At 39.2% G+C, this 25,123-nt stretch overlaps 1 protein-coding gene across 5 annotated transcripts in view; it reads left to right on the top strand.

The window, feature by feature from the left end:
* CAMSAP2 (calmodulin regulated spectrin associated protein family member 2) overlaps positions 1 to 25,123 on the top strand; it is a 122,868-nt gene that overhangs the window by 18,118 nt on the left and 79,627 nt on the right. For all 5 annotated transcript variants that reach the window (XM_012502074.2, XM_030818692.1, XM_030818689.1 and 2 more), the window contains exon 2: positions 4,465 to 4,724. In XM_012502074.2, the coding sequence (XP_012357528.2) occupies positions 4,465 to 4,724 (260 nt within the window). The remainder of the gene's footprint in view (positions 1 to 4,464; positions 4,725 to 25,123) is intronic.

Here is a 25,123-nt window from a genome sequence, read left to right as displayed (position 1 = left end):
GATGTTAATTTCAAGTCTAGTCAAGACTTATAGTAACATGATTAAATTATGCTCTGCTTAAGTCATGGTGTACAAGAAAAACTCATCGTATCCTTTGCAATTCTAGCAGTGGTATTTCACTCAACCGTTCTGTCAGTATTAATTTCTTACTTTTTGTGTTCTGGAGGTTTGGGAGAGAGTGAAACCTCTTATCTTTGATTTTGCTGTTTATTTTCTAATATGCTGTTTCAGTTCATTTTTTTTTTAATGTGGTACAATTCCAAACTTTAAAAAAAAAATAGTTTTATACCATTGGTAAAATGATAGACACTTTTGAAGTCTTCTCTTAAGTGTATTTAGCTCTCGAAGACTTGTTTTTAAAATGACCTATTTTATATTCAGTATGAAGTTTTACATTCTCTTGAGGGCTGAAGAGTCTATTTTTGTTGTATTCTTGAAACAGTCTTTGATTAGCTATGGATCCTTTCCCTTTTCCTTGCATTGGGGTCTTTTTAAAACTTACACTTTCACAACTTAGGTTAGTGGGTATGCTTTAATGAAATGGAAGCAACCCCTGGACTCTTGTCTTCCACCTTCCACTCTTTTGCTTTTGGCAAATCATTATTATGTTTGAGCCTGTTTAGCAAGATGGTGTAGAGCTATAATTCTGTGCTTATCAGCTATGTGCCCCTGGGCAAAATGTCCTTTCTTGAGTTCTTTATCTGTAAAATAGGGTAAGAGGGTTTTCAGAATTAAATGACAGAATGCATGTTTAGGACTGTGTCTGACAAGATGTTATAAAGGTCATACATGAAAATGGATGTAAAAGCAGTAAGTAAATGCTAGGTGGATATATAGGTATGATAGATAAATTTGTAATCCTGATAATGAGCATATACTTTTCACAGCTAGTATTTAGATGCCAAATAACCTATATTAACCATATTTTTATTGATACAGGAAATAAAAATCCATTATTTATACATTTTATAATAGTTATCGTAAAATCAAATAATTTTCCTTTTACAGCTGTTCTACTAATAGTTTCTGTTTATTTCCTACAATACTAAAGTGTAAATGAATACCAGCACTATATTCTGCAATTTAAAACTGAACTTCACCATCACGCTGAGGCAGCTATATTAAATTTAAAGCTGGCTCACTACTGGGTAATGCGTCTACGAGGAAAGGAAAGTGTTTTCAATTATTAAATGAGGATGATATTTTTAGATGTCACCAAAATCCCAAATTGATACATCCACTCTTGACCTCTTTCCAGAGTCCTATATCTCCAGCTGCTTATTGGATATTTCCACTTGGATATTTTTGCTATTGTTTCAAACTCGATATGTCTAAAACTGAGTTTTTAATCTTGCTTTTAGAATTGGTGCTGCCTTTGATTTTCATTTTTCTATTAATAATATCACTGTTTCCCTTGTAACGTAGGCTTATTATTTATTTTCATCTTGACCCTCTCTCTTTGCTTTATTCCTGGGTACTTTTTGTTTGTCTTTAGCAGTTAGTCTTTTATGTCCTTTACTTTCTGTTTTCACTACTGCCTTTGAACTTCATTTCCTTATATCTATATGATAATCTTCTATCTCTGATTTTTATAGCCATCAATATTAAATACCAGATTGTTCCAAAACATCAGTCTTAATGTGACACTGTCCTGTAAAACTGTCAGCATCTCCTTGTTAGCTAATACACAAAGGCCTCGTGTTTAAAAGATGAATATTTCCTTCAAGTCCTCATCACCAACCTCTCCCATTCCAGCTTTGCCTCTTACTGCTTTCCCACATGAACTCTTCTCTCCATCCAGATTGTTCAATTTGGTGTCTCTTCACATCTTTTTTTCCCTACTCTTCTCTTCTCCCTCTCCTTATGTTTAGAAAGCCTCTTTTTTTCTGACTAAAATTCTGCTGATTCCTGCTACTCTATTTTTTTTTTTTTTTTTTTGAGATAGAGTTTCACTCTTGTTGCCCAAGCTGGAGTGCAATGGCGCGATCTCGGCTCACTGCAACCTCTGCCTCCCAGGTTCAAGAGATTCTACTGTCTCAGCCTCCCAAGTAGCTGGGATTACAGGCGCCTGCCACCATGCCTAGCTAATTTTGTATTTTTAGTAGAGAGGGGTTTCATCATATTGGTCAGGCAGGTCTGGTACTCCTGACCTCAGGTGATCTGCCCGCTTCGGCCTCCCAAAGTGCAGGGATTACAGGTGTCAGCCACCATGCCCCGCCTATACTATTTTTTTTTTTTTTTTTTTTTTTTGAGACGAAGTCTCACTCTGTCACCCAGGCTGGAGTGCAGTGGTGCGATCTCGGCTCACTGCAATCTCCGCCTCCCGGGTTCATGCCATTCTCCTGCCTCAGCCTCCTGAATAGCTGGGACTACAGGCGCCTGCCACGACGCCTGGCTAATTTTTTGTATTTTTAGTAGAGATGGGTTTTCACCGTGTTAGTCAGATGGTCTCGATCTCCTGACCTCAGGTAATCTGTCTGCTTCGGCCTCCCAAAGTGCGGGGATTACAGGCGTGAGCCATTGCGCCCGGCTTCAATTTTTGTTTAAGATGAAGTTGTGTCCCCCCACTGTGATGCTCCCACTTCTGAACTCTAAGTACTTAATTGTTTATTTCTTTCATTTGGTGCTTAATAATTTCCTGCTTAGTATTGTCTCTAATTTCTGAATTGCTTAACTCTACCTCTCTGTCTGTTTAGAGTTTTGTAAATTCCTGGCTCCTTGAGGATGAGGGTTATTTCTGATTCCTTGAATTCCTTAGAACCATGCTGGTATAGAAAATTAACATGCAATAATTATTACAATATTGTGTGAATATATTTTTCTAAATAGGCACTTTTTAAAAAACTTTAAGGTGAAAATTGCTAAGGAGTATATTAATGCTTTGTGAACAAATTTTTCTTTTTTTTTTTGAGACAGAGTCTCTCTGTCACCCAGGCTGGAGTGCAGTGGCGCCATCTCAGCTCATTGTAAGCTCCGCCTCCTGGGTTCAAGCGATTCTCCTGCCTCAGCCTCCTGAGTAGCTGGGACTACAGGCACGTGCCACCACACCTGACTAATTTTTCGTATTTTTAGTAGAGATGGGGTTTCACCGTGTTAGCCAAAATGGTCTCGATCCCTTGACCTTGTGATCCGCCCGCCTCGGCTTCCCAAGGTGCTGGGATTACAAGCGTGAGCCACGGCGCCCGGCTACAAATTTTTCAGAGTACCAGTTTTGGTTAGTGCTGTGGCATTATTGAGCTTATATTAAAGCTGCCTATTCAGGAAACAGCTAAGATCAGTGATGGGATGGCTGGCTTCAGAACCTCACTTTCTAGAGAGAAGGCAGGTGAGGGACTGGCTAGGTCTCAGGACAGAGCTATCAGGTTCTATAATTGCAGCTCCATGTTAACCTCTAACTCAGAGGCCCCACCTGTGGGGGACATACCTCATCCTTGTCCTGCTTCGATGAGAGGCATAGAGCCCAGGTAAGAAATGGAGAGGAGGAAGAAGAGATACAGGGTAGAATAGGCAAGAAAACTTGTAAAACAATGAGAAGTATTTTGTTTCTCTTGTTTGTTTTGGTAATTTTGCTGCCATCAAATACAAGTGCCTTTGCTTAAGTTGAGCTTAAGTTGGTTTGGGAGCAGACATTGGGAGAGTGGGAGTGGACATTGGAAGAGTGGGACTTGGCATTCTTAAAGGGTAGTGGCTAGCAGGAAAGAGAAACTTTGGAGGAGATTTTGATTTCCTTCCCATCTCCCATTTCTAAACTACTAATTATGTTTTAGTCGAACTTGTCAGTTGGGTGCCCAGGAAGTCTTTTTCAGGTAGGATGGGGAGTGGTCCGTGGTAATGTGGCAATATCAGTGGTTTACTAGTGTAAGGGATTTTTAAGAGTAGCTCTCTCCTAAACAATTGCTGTAATTCTTTTTCAGTAGTGTCAGCAAGCTAAGCATGAAGGGAGAGACGGCAGGGGTCTTGAGGCAAAGAGATAGAATAAGTTAGGCAGTCTCTATTCTGCAGCTCATTGGCTGTAAAACTGGGCAGATGATTTTGTATTCTCAGGTGGCAAGGACTAGCAGTCCCCTGAAATACCTATTGTGGTGCATTTCCATGTTGACTGCTTGCCTGTGAGGAGTGTCATTGAAATTAGTTTTTAGGAATGTTATAGTTCATTCTGTAGATTTGACTATGAATGTGGGAATATTTTCCCAAGAGCCACTAGACTCAGAAAACTTTTCTCCTTGTCTTGTAGTCCCTTTTTGGAATATACTCAGAAAATATCTTCTGTAAGGGAAATTTGTATCTTTGTCTCATTCCAGATTATATGTCAAGGTTTAATGAATCATCTTTTCAGTTAAAGGGTTATTGCTATATTTTTAGAGGGAATCTTAAATTCTATGATATAAATAATAATTATTAATTAAATTCTATGTTTCTTTTATAAAAATCTTGTAAGATAATTTTTTCCATTAATCTTTATAGAAAATGTGCCAGAGGAACTTCGAGAACCATTTTACACAGATCAATATGACCAAGAACACATCAAACCACCTGTTGTTAATTTGCTTCTATCGGCTGAACTATACTGTCGTGCTGGGAGTCTCATTCTCAAGAGTGATGCTGCAAAACCCCTTTTGGGCCATGATGCTGTAATCCAGGCTTTAGCACAGAAAGGTCTTTATGTCACTGACCAGGAAAAATTGGTAACTGAACGAGATCTCCACAAGAAACCCATACAGATGGTGAGTCTTTATATACTCAAGATTATTTTAAGTTTGAAGTGTATACTTCTGAGTGTGAATGATATACTGTAAAACAGAGGGAAATGTTTTGAAATTGGATTGTCTTTTTGCCTAGAGTTTAAAACTCATCTTTTTCTTAACCTTGTTTCCAAATGAAGGAAGATTTTAACAATTTTGGAATGTTTGGTGCCATGTAATACCTCAGAGAAACAACTACATAATTTCCAACTAACTTAATGTAATTTTAATTGAAAACTTTTATTTTTTCCATTGTAGAGACTGGCTAGAAGAGATGGAAAATGCATGCTTGACTTTATCATTAGAAAATAGTTGAGATTAATAAGTGCTCATTTATGGCCGGTCACGGTGGCTCATGCCTGTAATCCCAGCACTTTGGGAGGCCGAGGCGGGCGGATCACCTGAGGTCGGGAGTTCAAGACCAGCCTTACCAACATGGAGAAACTCTGTCTCTACTAAAAATGCAAAGTTAGCCGGGCATGGTGGTGCATGCCTGTAATCCCAGTTACTTGGGAGGCTGAGGCAGGAGAATCGCTTGAACCCGAGAGGTGGAGGTTGCAGTGAGCTGAGATCGTGCCGCTGCACTCCAGCCTGGGGAACGAGCAAAACTCTGTCTCAAAAAAAAAAAAAAAAAAGCTCATTTACGTACTTGAATAACTTCTTGGTAAATTTCTGCATATCAGATATTTTCGTTTATTTAATAGCTTTGAACTCATTCTTGTAGAAAACACACACAGAAGGCCTCTAAGCTGGCCTGGGACCATCATGCAGGAACTCTCTCATAGGCAGTCTTAGGAGACATAAATCTAAATGTTTAAGTTCATTGTATGCTGGTTCAGTCCCTTGTACTGCTTTAGCTTAAGTTTCACAAAATGTGGACATCATCAAGAATGGTATTAGAAAGAAAAGTGGTTTTTCCATACTCAATTAAATCAAAGAGTAGTAGTTTTGCTTGGGAGGAAGGTAAGGTGTATATGTAGAAAAGTATATTATAAAATTTATGAAGTTATGAAATTTAGGAAGAATGAACAAAAAAATTAGTTTATAAAATCTATTACTAAATGAGGTGATGACCTGTTTTGTTTTCTGGTTTTTTTTTTTTTACATCTTTAAAGTAACTCTTTTAATATTTCTAAGTAATGGAAAATAATGTATTGATTAGTTAATGGAATTTAGTTATAGATTTACAATATAGTTATTAACAATAACTAGAATATTGATTATGCAGTATGAGATTGTCATCTTTCATTGATGGCTCCAAAATCACCTTATAGTTACCCCCTGACTTTGGCATACCTGCTTTGCATACATACCATATGTGAACAGTTTGCCCATACCAGGGACAAGCAGAATCTACTTAAGTGTCCTTATCAGTGTCTCATTCATCTCCCCCAGAATCATTCCCCTAGTTGGACGCTTCAGCTTGTGATTACTTCTGCTTCCATCGTTTGAAGGCCAAGTGGATAGTGAGAAAGCACATCCATGACTTTGTGAAGCAGTGTTTGTTTAGTTGCTGTTCTTTCAGATACAGATATATATGTCATAGATAACCTACTTATCCTTAGAGTGTTTATTTTAGATCCTCTAATAAGAATGAAACAAATTTAACATGTTTTCTACATTTTTTTTCCAGTGTAGTTTGTATGTGTGAAATACTTGGACAATTAATTTTAAAATGAGGGGTTTGGTAGACTGCTGATTGTGTTACTCAGGTTTCTTTCACACTTTATTGATCCTGCTGATAGCTTTGAATGTATTTTAATAATATTTAAGGAATGTAGTTTAAATGACATAGAATCTTTTTTTTCTTAGATGGAGTCTCACTCGGTTGCCCAGGCTGGAGTGCAGTGGCGTGATCTCAGCTCACAGCAACCTCCACCTTCTGGGTTCAAGCAATTCTTGTGCCTCAGCCTCCCAAGTAGCTGAGATTACACGCGTGCATCACCATGCCCGGCTAATTTTTGTATTTTTAGTAGAGGCTGGGTTTCACCATGTTGGCCAGGCTGGTCTTGAACTCCTGATTTCAAGTGATCCTCCCACCTCAGCCTCTCAGTATGCTGAGATTACAGGCGCATGGCATGGCCAACATAGAATCTTTATCTCTGCTTCTAACTTCTATTTGTGGATTGTTAGAACTTGAGAACTTCAGGCTGGGCATGGTGGCTCATGCCTGTAATCCCAGCACTTTGGGAGGCAAAGGCTGGCAGATCACCTGAGGTCAGGAGTTCGAGACTAGCCTGGCTAACATGGCGAAACCCCATCTCTACTGAAAATACAAAAATTAGCCAGGCGTGGTAGTGCGTGCCTGTAGTCCCAGTTACTCGGGAGGCTGAGGCAGGAGAATCTCTTGAACCCAGGAGGTGGAAGTTGCAGTTAGCAGAGATTCCGCTACTGCACTCCAGACTGGGCGACAGAGTGAGACTTTGTCTCAAAAACCAACAAACCAAAGAACTTGAGAACTTCATATTTGACCTACATCATCTTAACCCTTTGCAGTGTCACATTTACCAACCTGTGTTTTAATTGTATACTTTCAACTTTTATCACAATTTGATTTAAAGTTTTCCAGTTGCTGTGGCATTTTGATTGATGATATTTAATGTAACTATTTTCCTGAAACCTGCGTGAGAAAATTTCTCAGATTACTAGTAAAAAGTTGTTTCTTAAGAAACTATGTTGGCCGGGCGCAGTGGCTCACGCCTGTAATCCCAGCACTTTGGGAGGCCGAGGCGGGTGGATCACGAGGTCAGGAGATCGAGACCACAGTGAAACCCCGTCTCTACTAAAAAAATACAAAAAATTAGCCGGGCGCGGTGGCGGGCGCCTGTGGTCCCAGCTACTCCGGAGGCTGAGGCAGGAGAATGGCGTGAACTCGGGAGGCGGAGCTTGCAGTGAGCCAAGATCGTGCCACTGCACTCCAGCCTGGGCAACAGAGCGAGACTCCGTCTAAAAAAAAAAAAAAAAAAAAAAAAAAGGAACTATGTTTTTGGCTGGGCGTGGTGGCTCACGCCTGTAATCCCAGCACTTTAGGAGGCCAAGGAGGGTGGATCATGAGGCCAGGAGTTTGAGACCAGCCTGGCCAACATGGCGAAACCCCATCTCTACTAAAAATACAAAAATTAGCCAGGTGTGGTGGCGGGCACCTGTAACCCCAGCTACTCGGGAGGCTGAGGCAGGAGAATCGCTTGAACCTGGGAGGCGGAGGTTGCAGTGAGCCGAGATTGCACCACTGTACTCCACCCCAGGTGACAAAAGCAAGACTACATCTCAAAAAAAAAAAAAGAAACTATTTTTTTAAAGAGTAAAGTAAGAGTTAATGTAAATTATCAGTTTTTTTTTCCTGCTTTTTGGGAAGTATCATGAAAAATAGTGTGTTTAATTGCACTGAATATATTGCCCCCCACTTCCACTTCTAAATTATCTTAAATTTGGGATATTTTATTTCTATATGCCAGCCTTTTTGGGGGGAAAAAAAGTGTGGTGATAGTAAAAGTATCATCCTAATTTTTCAAGAAATAATGTTAGTACTAATTCTTTTTCATCAAAGTCTCAGTATAAAAATTCCCCATGAAATAATATATATGAAGACAGTAATCTTTAGAAGAATTTACACCAGACTGTTCACTTTGGTTTCTTCTGTGAAATGGGATTAAATAGGATTGGAGAAATAAATGGTAACTTTCATATCTTTTCTGATATATTTCTGCACTATTAACATTTTTATATGATTTTACTGCTTTAAAATTTAAAATGTAGAGAAGAAATTTAAATTCAAATAGAAATTATCATTATCTGAAATAACATGCCTTGTATGCATACTAAATATTTCTGATAGTTAAATTGTTAAAGAGAAATAAGTATCCTGCATTTAGCCTTTAAGCAGACATTGGAAATAAGAATAAATATTGAAGACCTCTCTAAATGGTTAAATTCCAAATATCCCGTAAATGGCAATTCAAACCTTTAAGGTATCTTTTCTGTAGTTCCTCCTAGTAATCAATCTTTAAAAAGAAAAGATGTGGCTGGGCGCGGTGGCACATACCTGTAATCCCAGCACTTTGGGAGGCCAAGGCGGGTGGATCAGCTGAGGTGAGGAGTTTGAGACCAGCCTGGCCAACATAGTGAAACCCCATCTCTACTAAAAATACAGAAATTAGCTGAGCATGATGGCAGGCACCTGTAATCCCAGCTACATGGAAGGTTGAGGCAGGAGAATCGCTTGAAACCGGGAGGAGGAGGTTGCAGTCAGCCAAGATTGCACCATTGCACTCCAGCCTGGGCAACAGAGTGAGACTCCATCTCAAAAAAACCAAAAAAACTCAACATAACTTCTCAAAACAAGAACATTTCTCTCAATCTCCACCCCAAAATTAATAATACAATCTGCCTATCAGTCAAACTTGCCTTAGTCATACTTCTTTTTTTAAATTTTTTATGTATTTATTTTTTTGAGACTGAATTTTGCTCTTGTCGCCCAAGCTGGAGTGCAATGGCGCAATTTCAGCTCATTGCAACCTCCACCTCCTGAGTTCAAGTGATTCTCCTGCCTCAGCCTCCCGAGAAGCTGGGATTACAGGTGCGCCACCACGCCCAGCTAATTTTTGTATTTTTAGTAGAGATAGGGTTTCACCATGTTGGCCAGGCTGGTCTTGAGCTCCTGACCTTGTGATCCACTCACCTTGGCCTCCCAAAGTGCTGGGATTACAGGTGTGAGCCACCACACCCAGCCATATTTTATGTTCTCTGTATCCAGCTGACCACTGACATCTCCGCTTGAATGACGTTTGAACTAAAAATCTAATGAGGAAGAAAACTGGGAAAAAAAACTGGACAGTATGAAATAAGTGTTCTAACTTTAAGCAATAGATACTGAGATCTTAGAGGTGGATGTGATCATCTCTACTAGGGAGGATCAGGGAAGGCATCGTAGGGTAGAATGATAAATGGGATTTCAGTAGTTGGGAAAAGGGATGGGATGAGAGTAGTAACTGCGTTGAAGGAATTGTTTGACTCAAGATTGAACTGTGAAGGTATGTTAAGTATTACAAATTAAAATATTGACTGCATGGAGGGATAAATGTCAGATGAGGCTAAAAAATAATTTAGAGCTAGATCATGAAGAGTCTGTAAGTTAGATCGTGAGGAGGCTATAAGTCTGAGTTAAGGATTTTTAACTTTCTATGGGTTACAGAATCATGGAATAGATTTTCATACTATATGCAAAACACTTGGAAACATTGCAAACTGAACCGCTATACTGTCAGCTTAGTTTAAATAATTATTGCAGTCTATTAATTCTCAGATTTTATCTATTGTTTATTTATGAGACTATCAAGTAGCTCTTTTTTTTTTTTTTTTTTCTGAGACAGGATCTCACTCTGTCACCCAGGCTGGAGTGCAGTGGCGTGATCACAACTCACTGTAGCCTCAACCTGCAGGGCTCAGGTGACCCTCCCACCTCAGCCTCCTGGGTAGCTGGGTCTGCAAACATGCACCACCCCACCTGGCTAACATTTTTTTTTATTATTTTTGTAGAGACAGGGTCTCCCTATGTTGCCCAGGCTGATCTCAAACTCCTGGGCTATGCTGGGATTACAGCTGTGAGCTGAGATTACACCTGGCCTATCAGGTGGCTCTTTTCATTTAGTTTACTGTGTGCCAAGCAGTGTGCTTACACTTTAACACTCTATCTTACATAATTTAATTCTTACAACAACTCTAAAAGGAAAGGATCATCCCTGTTCTATTGACGAAGAAACTGAGGCTTTGAGAACATAACTAAGGTCACAGAGCAAGTATAGTAAGTAGTGAAGGCAGGATTCTGAACATCTCTGCTTTAACTATAAATCCTATATTCTTTTTCGTTTTTTTTTCTTATTTTACTTCTCCTTTACGTGGTAACAGGATAAATCCCATGTTCTTAACCCCTAAATTGTATTTTTGTCTTTGCCTAGGGAATAGGTAGATGGGAAGCAGTGAGGTAGAAGGAAATAGAAATGGTGTGCCACCTGGAACTCTGCCTGGTGGTTTGTTTGAAATCTTGGTAATTTGCCTAGGTTTCTTTTCAAAGTAATTTCCCCTCTCTGTTCCATTTACCCACTCTGTTCCTGTCTTAAAGGTTATGTTAATTCCATGTACCTCAGGAGTAATTATAGCAGTTAAGAAGAATGATTGCTGACAGGGGATGAAGTAGAGTTGTGACAGAGTCTAGGTGGACATGAGTTAATTGATACAGTATTTAAGAATATGCAGGCAGGTGCGGTGGCTCACGCCTATAATTCCAGCACTTTGGGAGGCCAAGTCGGGTGGATCACCTGAGGTCAGGAGTTCGAGACCAGCTTGGCCGACATGGTGAAACCCCATCTCTACTAAAAATACAAAAAAAAAATTAGCTGGGCGTGGTGGCACACGCCTGTAATATCACCACTTGGCATATGCCTGTAATACCAGCTACTTGGGAGGCTGAGATGAGAGAATCTTTTGAACCTGGGAGGCAGAGGTTGCAGTGAGCCGAGACTGCGCCACTGCACTCCAGCCTGGGCAACAAAGTGAGACTCCATCTCAAAAAAAAAAAAAAGAATATGCTGAATAATTCTCTAGTTACCATTATTTTTGCTGGATACACAAAATGTATTGAGAACAGAGAAGCTGATCCCAGGAACTCTGTGTTGTCCCTCTTTTTTTTTTTTTTTTTTTTTTTTTAACATATTGGTCTTATTTGGCAACTATGCTTATGAATTTCCATTGTGTCACCATCTGTTGGAACTCAAGTGTAATTTACTCGTGTAGAGGCTTGTTTAAAAAAAAATCCTTTCCCTGTTTAAGAAGAGGATTATATAAATATAGTATTGTAATAGTAGGTGAGAAGACATTAATTTCTGGTCACCCTTGTATATGAGTGGCTTGCAAATTTATAAGCCAAACCTGTCTTTGAAAAATTAATTACATTCTCATAGATGTTGTTGAACAGGGTTTTCTTCTTCATGCACAGTGTTAGAACTCAATTTTCTGTTTACTACTCATGTACCTAATTTGGATTCCATTATTTCTAGGTAACATCTATACCTCTGTTACAAATTCACAATATCTTTTGATACCTTACAACCATGTTTATCATGTTAGAGTAACTCTTTATTTGTGATCATTTATTTGGAGCTCCAAGTTTATTTTCTCATTGAAATAACTTGATGAATGGTACTTACTTTAGTAGATGATCTCTAGTAAAAGTAAAAGTCATCTAAAAAGATGACTCTTTTTAATAAAACTGAATTGTCAGACCATTTATTAATTTATTTAAGGAGCTTCTGCATTGTCCTTTGTATTTTCTTTTTTTTTTTTTTGAGACGGAGTCTCGCTCTGTCACCCAGGCTGGAGTGCAGTGGCGCAATCTTGGCTCACTGCAAGCTCCGCCTCCCGGGTTCACGCCATTCTGCTGCCTCAGCCTCTCCGAGTAGCTGGGACTACAGGTGCCCGCCACCACACCCGGCTAATTTTCTTTTTTTTTGTATTTTTAGTAGAGACGGGGTTTGACCGTGGTCTCGATCTCCTGACCTCGTGATCCGCCCGCCTCGGCCTCCCAAAGTGCTGGGATTACAAGGGTGAGCCACCGCGCCTGGCCTGTCCTTTGTATTTTCTACCATGATTACAAAGCGTTTCATGTTCTTCAGTGTCTCACTTTCTAGCGGTGGCTTATAGAAAACTGTCCAATGTTTTAGGAGTATAAAGGCATCAAATTCTGTACTACACTTAAACTGAGTTTTGAAGGATGTGGAGGAATTTACCATGTAGAGAAATGAAGGCTGTGTTGTACGGTATTGTATATGGGAGTATAATGGGATGTTAAAAGGGAGTGTGAGAGCATGGTGTACCCTCAGGTCAAAGGAAGCAGCTTGGTTGTAGCGTTAGCACTAGCTGCCTTTTGAGGGGTGATAAGAAACGAGATCACAGAGTTAGATAGGGACAGGGCATGAATGACGTTTTATGCTATGCCAGGTGTTTACGTTATTCTGGAAGTGATGGGAACCCTAGTGTAGGGTTTTAAGCCAGTGAGGTATCATCAGATTTGTGTTTCAGAAAGTCACTGTGGTGCATTGTAGAAGAGATACCACTTAGGAGGCTGTTGAAATAGCTGGAGGCCTGAACTAAGGTGCAGGCCATGAAGATTTATTAGTAGGGTTGAGTGGGAGAGACTTTTTTGTTGTTGTTGTTGTTGTTGTTGTTGTTGTTTTGAGACAGAGTCTCACTCTGTCACCCTACTGGAGTGCAGTGGCACGATCTCGGCTCACTGCAACCTCCACCTCCCGAGTTCAAGCGATTCTCCTGCCTCAGCCTCCCAAGTAGCTGGGACTACAGGTGTGTGCCACCACGCCCAGCTAATTTTTGTATTTTTAGTAGAGACGGGGTTTCACCATGTTAGCCAGGATGGTCTCGATCTCCTGACCTCGTGATCCACCCACCCTGGCCTCTCAAAGTGCAGGGGATTACAGGCATGAGCCACTGTGCCTGGCTGGAGAGACCTCGTTAAGGTAGGATTGAAATGATACCTTGATTTATCAAGAATTGGGAGATTAGGAAGAGAAACCAGAACAGCGCTGGCAAAAAATATTTTATCCCTTATGTCAACTCTAATTAATTAATTGGTAGTTAACTACTGGAAGGTGGGAAAAACTAGCTCCTTGGTTTTCACTCTGTTCCTTTGGGAGCCTCGGGGTCTAGATGTTCCCTTCCCCATCCTGTGTTGCTCCTAGTGCTTTTGAACTCTTGTATTTTTTACCTGATAGTGGTAAATGACAAAAACAAGTAAAGAAACAGCTTTATAAGTTTGAAGTCTTGAGCTGATATTGCTAAACTTGCTATTTTTGATGAGAAAGGTAAAGGCTGTTCTGTAAGACTCATACTAAGTTTCTCTTTTCTTCTTAGAAAAAGAGTGGAAAAGAGTTTTTCCCCACACACCAAGCAACGGACACCAGTGGGGTGTCCTCTAATTCAGTTCCGACATTATCTACCTGGAGGTAGTATCAGATCAGTGTCAGATCCCACAGGTTGAGGGCTTAGTCCCCAAGACTACCCCACCACCACACCAGTCACAAGTCCAGGCCTCCGGTACTTCTCACTGACCGGCTTCAAGTTGGGGTTCCCATGACCCCCTCTTTGGGGTTCAGTTGATTTGCTGGAGCAACTCACAGAACTCAGGGAAAGTCTTACTTACATTTACTGGTTTATTATAAGGGATATTGCAAAGGATACAGATGAAGACACGTTTAGGGCAAGGTATGGGAGAAAGGGTGCGCCACCCTCCAGGAACCTCCCTGTGCTTAGCTGTCTGGAAGCTTCCTGAATCCTCTTCTCAGTTTTTTGAAGCTTTATAATCTTGCATCCCTTTTCCCAGGGTATAGGGTGGGACTGTCTCATGGAGGGTCTTAAGACCCACAATCAGAAAGGCAGGAGAAGATTAGATTCCTGCCTTGGGGCAAGTGAAAGGAGGGCAGGAGATTCCGTTTCCTGAGGCCTAACACACCCAAGATTATAATGAAAGACTATAACAAGGGCTTTAGAAGTTATGAACCAGGAACTGTAGACGGAAAGCAATATATATCCTAACACCACAGTGATCAAGTAGATAGATGATTCTGCCCTATCATGTCTTGGAAGATGTGAGGTGTGGGATTAAAAAAGTGAGTGTGGAAACAGGATAGGACCGAAGGTACAGAATTGTAGGGATGACATGAGGGTTGAGGAAAATTGAGTACACTTTACAAATATTATGAATGTAATGTATGATATAGGTGGTGCCCTATCGATGAGGAAATTGATCTATAACTGACTCCAGAAGGTGAGTTAACTTGCCCAAAGTCAAACAGGTAATAAATGATAATGTTAAGATTTAAACTTGCATCTGCTGATTCCAAAGCCCATGCTTATTCTGTTTACACCATGAGGCCTTCCCAAACCAAAACAAAAAGTCCCCCTACTATTTCCTTTTTTTTTTTTTTAGAGGCGGAGTCTCACTCTGTCGCCCAGGCTGGAGAGCAGTGGTGCGATCTCAGCTCACTGCAAGCTCCGCCTCCCGGGTTCACGCCATTCTCTTGCCTCAGCCTCCTGAACAGCTGGGAGTACAGGTGCCTACCACCACACTCAGCTAATTTTTTTTGTATTTTTAGTAGAGACAGTGTTTTCACCGTGTTAGCCAGGATGGTCTCAATCTCCTGACCTTGTGATCCACCCGCCTCGGCCTCCCAAAGTGCTGGGATTACAGGCATGAACCACCGCACCTGGCCTACTATTTCTATAGTACTTAATAGCTTGTAAAGCATGTATACGTTATTATTATTATTTTCTGATAATAACCAGAGAAGGCAAATAGGGCAGTTATTACCATCTCTTTTTTCACAAGTAAGGAAACTTTATGGATGGGTTTATTTAGTAGATACTTACTCAGTTCTTAGTGGAAAGAGATGTAGAAAGAAAAAATGCATAGATCATGATCACATGGCTAGGCTAGTTAGTAACAGAGCAGAGATAGATCCCAATCTTCTTACTTCTAACCCAGTGCTTATTCTACAAATGCATCCTGCTGCCATCCTTTTTCCTGTCCTTGTGGATTATACCATGTATTGATTCTGGGAAGACTAGCAGAGAATATGAGCATGGAGTAGGATGTCAAACAATGAGAGGCGATAGCAAAGAAGGGGAGAGGGGAACAGGGCAGGAATCCCAAGAATAGGAATAGAAGGGAGAAAGGGGATTGTTTTGGTCACCTGACTAAAGCATTATTTTCTCATGTAAGAGATACATCTTGTTTAGTGACCACTGACAGGAAGATTTAGATCTACAAAAATAATTTACTTTGCAAAGTAATTTTTTATTTAAAAAATATTTAGAATTAATTTTACATTGTTTTAGAAAAATAGAACTTGAAGTAACAAGTTTTCAAGAACACATGTGAAATGAAAAATACCATATTCATTATAATGTTTAATATAATGTTGATTATATTAAAAATTGTCTCGTTCTTAAGTAAAATATACATTCTCCTTTATTGATAACATATTTTATATTTTTTATATTGTACCAAGTATCATGCGTGGTACATAGGGCTTGATAAACAAAGTGTTAATTTCTGGTCATAAAGAGATGTTTCAGACAAATTGGGGAGGTGGATAATTCCTTATTTTCCCAGAGACCATGTCTATGCCTCTCACTTTGCTTTCGGCCATTGCTGATTGATCTCAGGATTAAGAAATCAGATGTAAGATGGGCTGACTAGATTGTTTTCTGGAAAACTAGAAACCCAAAGGGAAGGAGAATCACTGTACAGAGATGGAAGGTGGTTGGAACCACCCTGTCTTAAAGAAGCAGTGCCCTAGGGAGAAATTTGTGAGCTCCTGCTGCTGAAATACTGGAGCTGCTCAATTTCCATGCTTTCTGAGCTTAGTGTTTCAGCTCTTCCTTAGATTCTGTGAACTACTTTAGTGTTCCCTCAGTAAATTACAGCTAATTTAACAGGGTTAGATTCTGTTGCCTGTCATTAAAAGAACTGTAGCTAAACAATAAATAAAGAAAAAGCCACCCGTTGACCATTTTTACTCACTTGAGGACAGATTTCATTACAGAAGTATAGTTTTAGAGCTGAAAGAGATCCTAGCAATCATCTGGTCTCGAGTTTTGAAATTCTCTTAACTATGACTCACAGTTAGGAATACATTTTACTTCAAGATACACACCTGGTTTACCTAGTTACACATATATTACAGAAACAAAAGTACTTATCCCTGTAACTTTATTTTTTTTAAATTCTATTTGAAGAAAAAATGGGTTGTGACCAACAAAATGGACTTTATGCATGGCCCATGAATGGATTATAAACCCACATTTAAAAAATACTAATGTAGGCTGGGCACGGTGACTCACGCCTATAATCCCAGCGCTTTGGGAGGCTGAGATGGGTGGATCACTTGAGGCCAAGAGTTTGAGACCAGCCTGGACAACATGGCGAAACCCCATCTTTACTAAACATACAAAAACTAGCCAAATGTGGTGGCGTACGCCTGTAATCCCAGCTACTTGGGAGGCTGAGGCACGGGAATTGCTTGAACCCAGGAGGCAGAGGTTGCAGTGAGCCAAGGTCATGCCACTGCACTCCAGCCTGGGCAACAGAGGGAGACTGTGTCTCAAAAAAATAAATAAAAATAAATAAATTAATTCAAAATCCAAATGTAGTTAAATTGCTTTATCTTATAGAGAAGAGTGGTAAATGACAGTGTTGATACTAGAAACTAAATACCATACCCATGTTTTTCTTTAAAAATGTATTTTCATTTTCAAATTACCAATAGCATCTATTTGTTTGAAAAGAGCTATGGAAATAATTTGTTGTACGTACTCTTACTTCCTTGAAGTTTGTCTAATCTCTATGGTGTACTGCTGCCAGATTAATTTTCCTGAAATATCACTTTGATATCTAGCTTATTTCCTAATTCAAAACTTGTAATTATTTTATTTGACTTAAAATGCCATATATATTTTGGTTTCAGATGTATGTCCTTTTAAATTTGTCAAATTTTCAGAGCTAGCAACTTTAAGTATGAGGGAAGAAGTTGCTGCAAACTTTGTCCATAAATTAGATAATTCACTTTTGAATAGTGAAAGTTTTATATTCTTTTCTTTGTAATCTTATGTACATAAGAGACAATTCAAAGTAACAAAAGCTAAGATACTTAGGGAGTTGTCTGATATTACAGACCTGCCAGCAATAATTTTTATGAATATAGAAGATGAATTAAGCATATATTAACCATGACTTTTCATTTTTTATTTTTATTTATTTATTTACTTATTTTGAGACAGTCTCCCTCTGTTGCCCAGGCTGGAGTGCAGTGGTGTGATCTCGGCTCACTGCAACCTCTGCCTCCCAGATTCAGGTGATTCTCTTGCCTCACCCTCTCAAGTAGCTGGGACTACAAGTGCATGCCACCATGCCCGGCTAGTTTTTTTTGTATTTTTAGTAGAAACGGGGTTTCGCCATGTTAGCCAGGCTGGTCTCAAACTCCTGACCTCCTGTGATCTACCTGCCTCATCCTCCCAAAGTGCTGGGATTACAGGTGTGAGCTACCATGTCCGGCCTCATCTTTTAAAAAGATAAATAGATTTCTATGCATTCACTGCAGATTAATAAACTTAAATTGATGGTATATTATAAGGTAAGTTAGCGTTAGTGTCTAGGACGTGGCCTATTCTGGAGTAATAATGTTCTCCTAGTTGAAATATCTAAAAAACTAACAGTAGACACACACATATAAATAATTGGAGTGGCTTGGTGCAGTGGCTCAGGCCTGTAATCTCAGTACTTTGGGACACCGAGGTGGGCGGATTGCTGGAGCTCAGGAAGTCAAGGCTACAGTGAGCCATGATCGTGCCACACTGCACTTCAGCCTGGGTAACAGAGCAAGACTCTGTCTCAAAAAATAAAATAAAATAAATTATTGGAACACAAGGTTGAGATGTTTTAGTAGGTTTGGTATTAAAGCTACATATTTTTCTGATTTGCACAATACAGTGTAGTGCTATAGAGCAGTGGACAGTCACGGCAGTTGTCTGTGGCCATCCATACCCCAGTGTGCGTTGAGCAGATTGATACCCCAACACTGCCATGATATGTAACCATTTTTGCAATTTGTTAGGTTATAGCAGTGAAGCAGATTGTTTTTAATTAATGTCAGTGATGTGACTTAGTGAAATAAAATAGGTGGTCATTAAAACAAAAACTTTAGTAACTGTTATTTGGTTGCTTGCTTGTTTTCCGGTAACTGCATAAATGAGCTTCTGTAATAGAAAAAAAAAATCTTTACAATGCGCAGATTCCTTCTCAGCCTGTACTGTTACATGTTTGAAAAGAGTGTTAGAATGAGCTGTGTTACAAAGTGCACTATGTTACAAGCTGTCCCAAGGGCCCGTCTTTTCAGGAAGTTCTTTTGCTATACTTGGAGGATTGTGAGAATACTGACTACTGTTTTCCTGAAACTAAAACTGTTAGTTTGTGGTTAGCGAACAAGTAAACAAATATTAAAAAGGTAACTAGAGAGTGGGGAAAGCTATGAAGAAAGTAAAAGCACGATAATACAAGTGAGTGGCTTGTATTTAAATTAGAGTGGCTAGGAGCAGTCTTACACAGGAGATTGTATTTGAGCAGAGATTTGAAAGATGAGGAGCCATTTAGGCAAAGATCAGAGGCTAGCGCATTGCTGACAGAGGGAATAAATATGAAGACCCTGAGTTAGTATATAATTCACAAAATAAATAAACTTCATGGCTGGATGATAAAGGTCCTACTAAGAATTTCCTGGAGGGAACATCTTCAGGAATTTGAAAGTGTAGAGTCACATTTATTTACTGTATAATATGTGTGATAGGGAGTACTTGACTCATTCAATAAGTACTTGTTGGTTTCAGGATGTAGTAATGAGAAGACAGACCAAGCCCCTGCTTTTATGGAGCTACTATTTTAGTAGTAAAGATGACCAGTAAACAATTAGACAAATCGTAACAATTTCAGGAAATGGTGAATGCTGTGAAAAAAATAAATTAGTAAGGTGCTACAAGGAGTGGAACATGCTCTTTTCATAGGAGGCTGTCAGGGAAGGCCTGTCAACTGAGTTGATATTTGAACTGAGACCTAAATACCTGAAGGAACTGGCAGATGGTCTGGAAAAAGAACATTCCAGGCAAAAGAAATAGTAAGCTTACTGGCTCTGATGTAAGAGGAGTTTGGTATGTTTCAGGAACTGAAAGAAGGCCACTGATTTTGGTAGTGAGCAAGATTGATATGGAGAGTGATAAGAGATCTGGTTAGAGAAAAAGACTGTAGCCAAAGCAAGTAAAGCTCTATAAGCCAGATTTTATTGTGAATATGCAGGGATGTCACTGGAGGATTTTAAGGAGGAAAATGACTTGATCTGGTTTACTTTTTTTCAGAATCATTAAATGCCATAATAATAATTTTGGTAAAATAGAAAAGCTTCCTTGTTCATGAATATCTGGGGTTTTTTTTGTTGTTTGTTTTTTGTTTTTTGAGATGGAGTCTTACTCTGTTGCCCAGGCTGGAGTGCAGTGGCCAATCTCAGCTCACTGCAACCTCTGCCTTCCAGGTTCAAGCAGTTTTCCTGCCTCAGTCTCCCAAGTAGCTGGGACTATAGGCGCACGCCACTACGCCTGGCCAATTTTTGGATTTTTAGTAGAGGTTAGGTTTCACCATGTTGACCCAGGCTGGTCTCGAACTCCTGACCTCAGGTGATCCACCCCCCCCCCCCCACCCCTCGGCCTTCCAAAGTGCTGGGATTACAAGCATGAGCCACCGTGCCTGGCCAGAATGTTTGTATTTTAATGTAGTAACATTATAGTAAAACAAAATAATTTGGGAAAAGACTTGATGACAAGTATATAACTTTAGTAAGTACAGAGTGCTATGCCAATATAAAATCACTGTTTCATCAAGGCAAAAGCTTTCAAGGATCTTTAAAAAAAAAAAAAAAAAAAAGAAAAGAAAAATCACTGTTTCTTGCAAGGTGAAGTGGGGAGTCAACACGAGTAATAATAATTCAGATAAGAACTTTCAAAAGCTTCTTTTTTATACCAAAACATTTTGCCAATCTTACTATTTTTAAAAAAAATTGTTTTTGATGTTGAAAATGCATAGCTTTAGATGTTATAATCATAGTATTTGGTCAGGGAGCTTGGAAACATTTTAATTGTTCTTCCACCCAGCCTTCAGGTTGCTTTGTGGAGAAATACTTGAGAGAACTAGGCACAGAAAAGGCAAAGTAAGACAAAGAAAACATTTTAGCATTAGCTCAGGTTAGGTTCCAACCCCTGATGCAGAAATCTGGTAGGTGAAACTGGACCAAGTAAAAGAGCTGTTTTTGTCCTGAGCCAGATTGGCCTAGAACCAACTGTAGTCATAAATGTCCTTTATTTTCCTACAACAACCAAACATGGAACTCATTCTTCCAAAAATAGGGTCAATGGTCATCCTGCCCATTTCAGAGCGAGAAGAACTTGAGGGTAAGAGAAAGAGAGAAACCTGGGCAGGCTTGGCACAGGAAGGGCAGAAATAGAGAGTTGACCGGGTGTGGTGTTGGGTGCCTGTAATCCCAGTACTTGGGAGACTGAGGCAGGAGAACCACTTGAACCTGGGAGATGGAGGTTACAGTGAGCCGAGATTGTGCCACTGCACTCCAGCCTGGGTAACAGAGTGAGACTCCGTCTTAAAAAAACAAAACAACAACAACAAAAAACCCAGACATCCATGAAAAAGGAAGCTTTTCTATTTTACCAAAATTATTATTATGGCATTTAATGATTCTGAAAAAAAGTAAACCATTGGTGGAAGACTTGGGAGAAGAGTGAGAAAAAAGGAGGAAGGAGAGGCAATGAGAAAGGAAGGAAAAGAAGGAGCTGGAATGGAGAGGAGACAGTTTCCAGACAGGTGCTTGCCTCAAGGCCCCTTATGTGGAAAATCTTCAAAGGAGAGAGAGGGACAAAACACCTCAAGTTTTCTCAGAGCTCCTCTTAATACCTTATTTAATAATCATAAGGAAGAGAGAATGAGAGAAGGATGACCAACCTTTCTCCTGAGGGAGTAGGTCCTGGGCTCATCAACACTGCAGCCATACGGGAAGAGGCAAAGAAAAGGCCATGACTCAGTGCTGACCTTTGACTCCTTTGAATATACTAACCTTACAAAATGTGGGGCTCAGTCTGTGTTTTGGAGTCATTTCTTCTCTTTCCTAAGTATGGAATAAAGGGATGGACCCCTTTATTCCTCATAGTGCTTAGAAGAGAGAAGTTATTTCATTCCCCTTGAGCCAACTTTGTAATGGAAAGGATTTAGACTTTTTCATTTTTTGTCTGTATAGTAAAGTTGCTTCAGAAAAACACAATGAGAAGAAGCATGGTAGAACATCTTGTGAATAACCTCAAAGAATATTGCATGTATCTCTAATTGCCTTTTTTTCCTCCCTGATAAATGAGGAGAGATAAATCGTATTGAACAAAGTACTAAAAAGTGCCAAACAACACTTTTATCTAAGTTTTTCTAACTTCTAGGAGTCATTTTTAGGAAAGATGGATGCCTGTAGATTTCAGCTTATTTTTATGTAATGGAGCCAAAGTGAAATTCTTCAAGTTCTTAGTAGGAAACAAGGTATACTTTACAGTTGTGCCACCCAGCCAAGGCTAACATATATTCTCTATATATGCTATATGTGCATATATTCTATAATATAATCTATATTAAAAAGTGTGATTTTGGAAATAAACAATTAGCCGGGCATGGTGGCAAGTGCCTGTAGTCCCAGCTACTCGGGAGGCTGAGGTGAGAGTATGGCTTGTGCCTGGGAGGTAAAGGCTGCAATGAGCTGTGATTATGCCACTGCACCCAGCCCAGGTTACAGAGCGAGACCCCGACTCCAGAAAAAAATTTGTGAGGCCAGGCACAGTGGCTCACACTTATAATCCCAGCACTTTGGGAGGCTAAGGCCAGAGGATCACTGGAGCTCGGGAGTTCGAGACCAGCCTGGGCAACATAGTGAGAACTTGTTAAAGTGTGCTTTTTACAGAATCAAAAAACAATTTTATATAGAATCTTTTTATACAGAATCAACTCCACAAAGAGGGGGCCATAATTGTCATCGTATTCTCAGTGCCTGGTCTAGAGAAGATGTTGAATCATTGAACAAATAAGAGGTATTAGTGAATATTTTAATTAAGAATTAAATATATTTTTTAAGAAAAGAAAGTCATTCAGAATTATTACCAAGAGAGTGGTGGAGGTTCTTTGTTTTGTTCCTCCCCCTTGATATTTGAATAGAGTAAGCAGTAATTATTGAAATACGTATTTATTGAGTTTTGAGAATTAAGTGTTTTGGGGGAGGCTCCTGAATGCCTGGAGTTTATACGAGAATCTAACCAAGTGATTAGATGGTTTGTTTTCTACTTTATCATTTTAATATAACAAGTACCTTTATGTTTTCAAATACTCATGGGGAAAAGAGTGTGGACTTTGGTTTCAGTTAACCGATGATCATTTGACTTTCCTCTTTACCTTTGCTCTTTGTGTCTAGCTGTGTTGTTTAAAATTTAACAAATAATTAATCATGTTTAATATATAATACCTGCATTTTTACCAGTTTTTTTTCATGAAGTGAAGCATGATTGAGATATAAATACTGTAGATCTATTTAATACCAATGATATATTTTAGAAACTAAATCCGGCTACAGTAGATTTAGGTTGTTCCTCATTTTTTTCATTATATATTAATAGTTGGATTGTATTGATCTAGAAATCTTTTAATTATATGTCAATTCGGAATTTTATCGGGTTGGGTCCAAGCCATTTTTTTGCAAGAGCAGATAAAATCCAAAGAATAGCTATGACCTACGGCTCTTGGCGTGGGGCCTGGCACAAGACGATGAATGAGGCCAATCAGATTCTTTGCCTCAGAAACCTGAACAAATCATGGAAGGAATTTGCTTGTTAGCAAATTGGGAAATTAAGCAGAGTCATGAGGTAGAGTTAGGGCTGGTGGAGCTGTGAGAAACCATGGAGTTAACGCTGGGGAGGGTGCCTGGAAAAACTTCATAACCATTTTTAGATATTAATGAATATAGGTCTATATCATGATTTTTGAAGGCTGCACAATATTCTGTGGTATGAAAAGTACCGCAATTTATTTGCCCCAATCCCTTGTTGATGAATGTTTAGGACCTCCCCACACCAAAGGGTTTTTAATCACAACAATGACACCATCAGAGTTCAATTTTTAAAAGATAGAAAAGACTATGTAACTTAGACTAAGCAAACTAGGTATATATTGTAGTGACTTTTACTGACATAGGAAAAAGAGGAGAGAAAGGAACTGGAGTCAGGGAAATGGTCATGGTAGAGTGCAGAGATAATACATTCAGTTTGGGAGGGGTTTAATATGCCTTCAGGACACCCAGGAAAAGAACCAGGGAGGTATGGGCTTGAGATAGAGATGTGGGAATCAGCTGAGAGTGGTGGTTATTTGAAGTCATGGAAATTGTGATGCCCAGGGAGGGCATGTTTTAAAGTGAAAAGAGAAGGTCAGGGATAGAACTGTTAGAAGACAAATATTTAACTAATGTGCAGAAAATACTGTGGAGGATAGTCAAATGTGTAGGATATAGAATTGAACAACTCTGGGTAACATCTGAATCTTCTTGTTCTATGAAATGCCTATTTTTTTTCTGATTTTTTTTCCATTTTGCTGGTTGATCATGTTTTTGGTCTTATATCTCAGATTGGGAAAATATTTTAACAATGTGTTTAATAACTATAGAATATCAGGATATGTTAAGAGTGATCTTATAGATTTTTCATAATTTTGAAATATGACTTCTAGATATTTGGTAGGTTGGAGGAAAGGTGTTACTGCTTCTTACTGTGCTGTTTGAGTATCTGCCGTAGATATCTATGTTCAAATCTTGTGAAACCCCCTGCTGTTTCTCAGCTGTAAGTTGTCTTTGTAGTTTATAAAAACCTGGGATGGCTACTTAGTGAGGTGGATATCATGACTTTTTCTTTTCTCTTTCTCATACATAGTGCTTGGGAAATGAAGCCTGACTGAGTGGTAGAGGTAAACTGGGGACCAGTTACAATTGTGTCAAAACCTTGTAGTTCAGTTTTGTTTTCTTCTAATAAAACCAGCGCCATGAGGCACATTTTTTTATACACACCCAGCTGAAAGAAATGTGCTGACAAACTTTTTTTCAGGGAATTTTTTGAGTGTTAATTGGAGCTTTTACTGATGGTTATTTTTATATGATAAAGTATATTTCAGTGAATTTAATGTAACTTGTTTTAGATTTTTAGATTTGAAGCACAGTTTTTGGCTCAGGACCAAATATGCCTGGAAAACTTTCAAATCTGGAAAGCTATAAAACACAAACATACTTTGAAGTACAGCATATGTGACTGTTTAAAATATACTAGGAATGTCTTTATTGGTTAGCAAATGAAAGAACATAGCTATCATTTTTATATTGTTGGCACAGGGTAGCAGCAATTATGTTGAGTGGTGGTGGACAGGCCTGAGCTGCCTTATATAAATTATCATAAAAATAAGTCTGCCCAGGTCACTATGGTTAGGACATTTGAAAAACACATATGTTCTTTACTTAAATCTTGATTTATTGAATATAATCGTCTAGTGGGTTTTTTCATAAAGCCTATGTTGTATACTGTTTTTTTTTGTTGTTTGTTTTTGTTTTTTTTGAGACAGGGTCTCACTCTGTCACTCAGCTTGAAGTGCAATGGCATCATCTCGGCTCACTGTATCCTCAACCTCCTGGGCTCAGGTGATC

This window comes from Nomascus leucogenys, chromosome 9, assembly GCF_006542625.1.
Source record: "Nomascus leucogenys isolate Asia chromosome 9, Asia_NLE_v1, whole genome shotgun sequence".
Taxonomy (NCBI): domain Eukaryota; kingdom Metazoa; phylum Chordata; class Mammalia; order Primates; family Hylobatidae; genus Nomascus; species Nomascus leucogenys.
The sequence above is the reverse complement of the archived record's forward strand: the minus strand, read 5'-3'. Positions and strand labels throughout refer to the sequence as shown.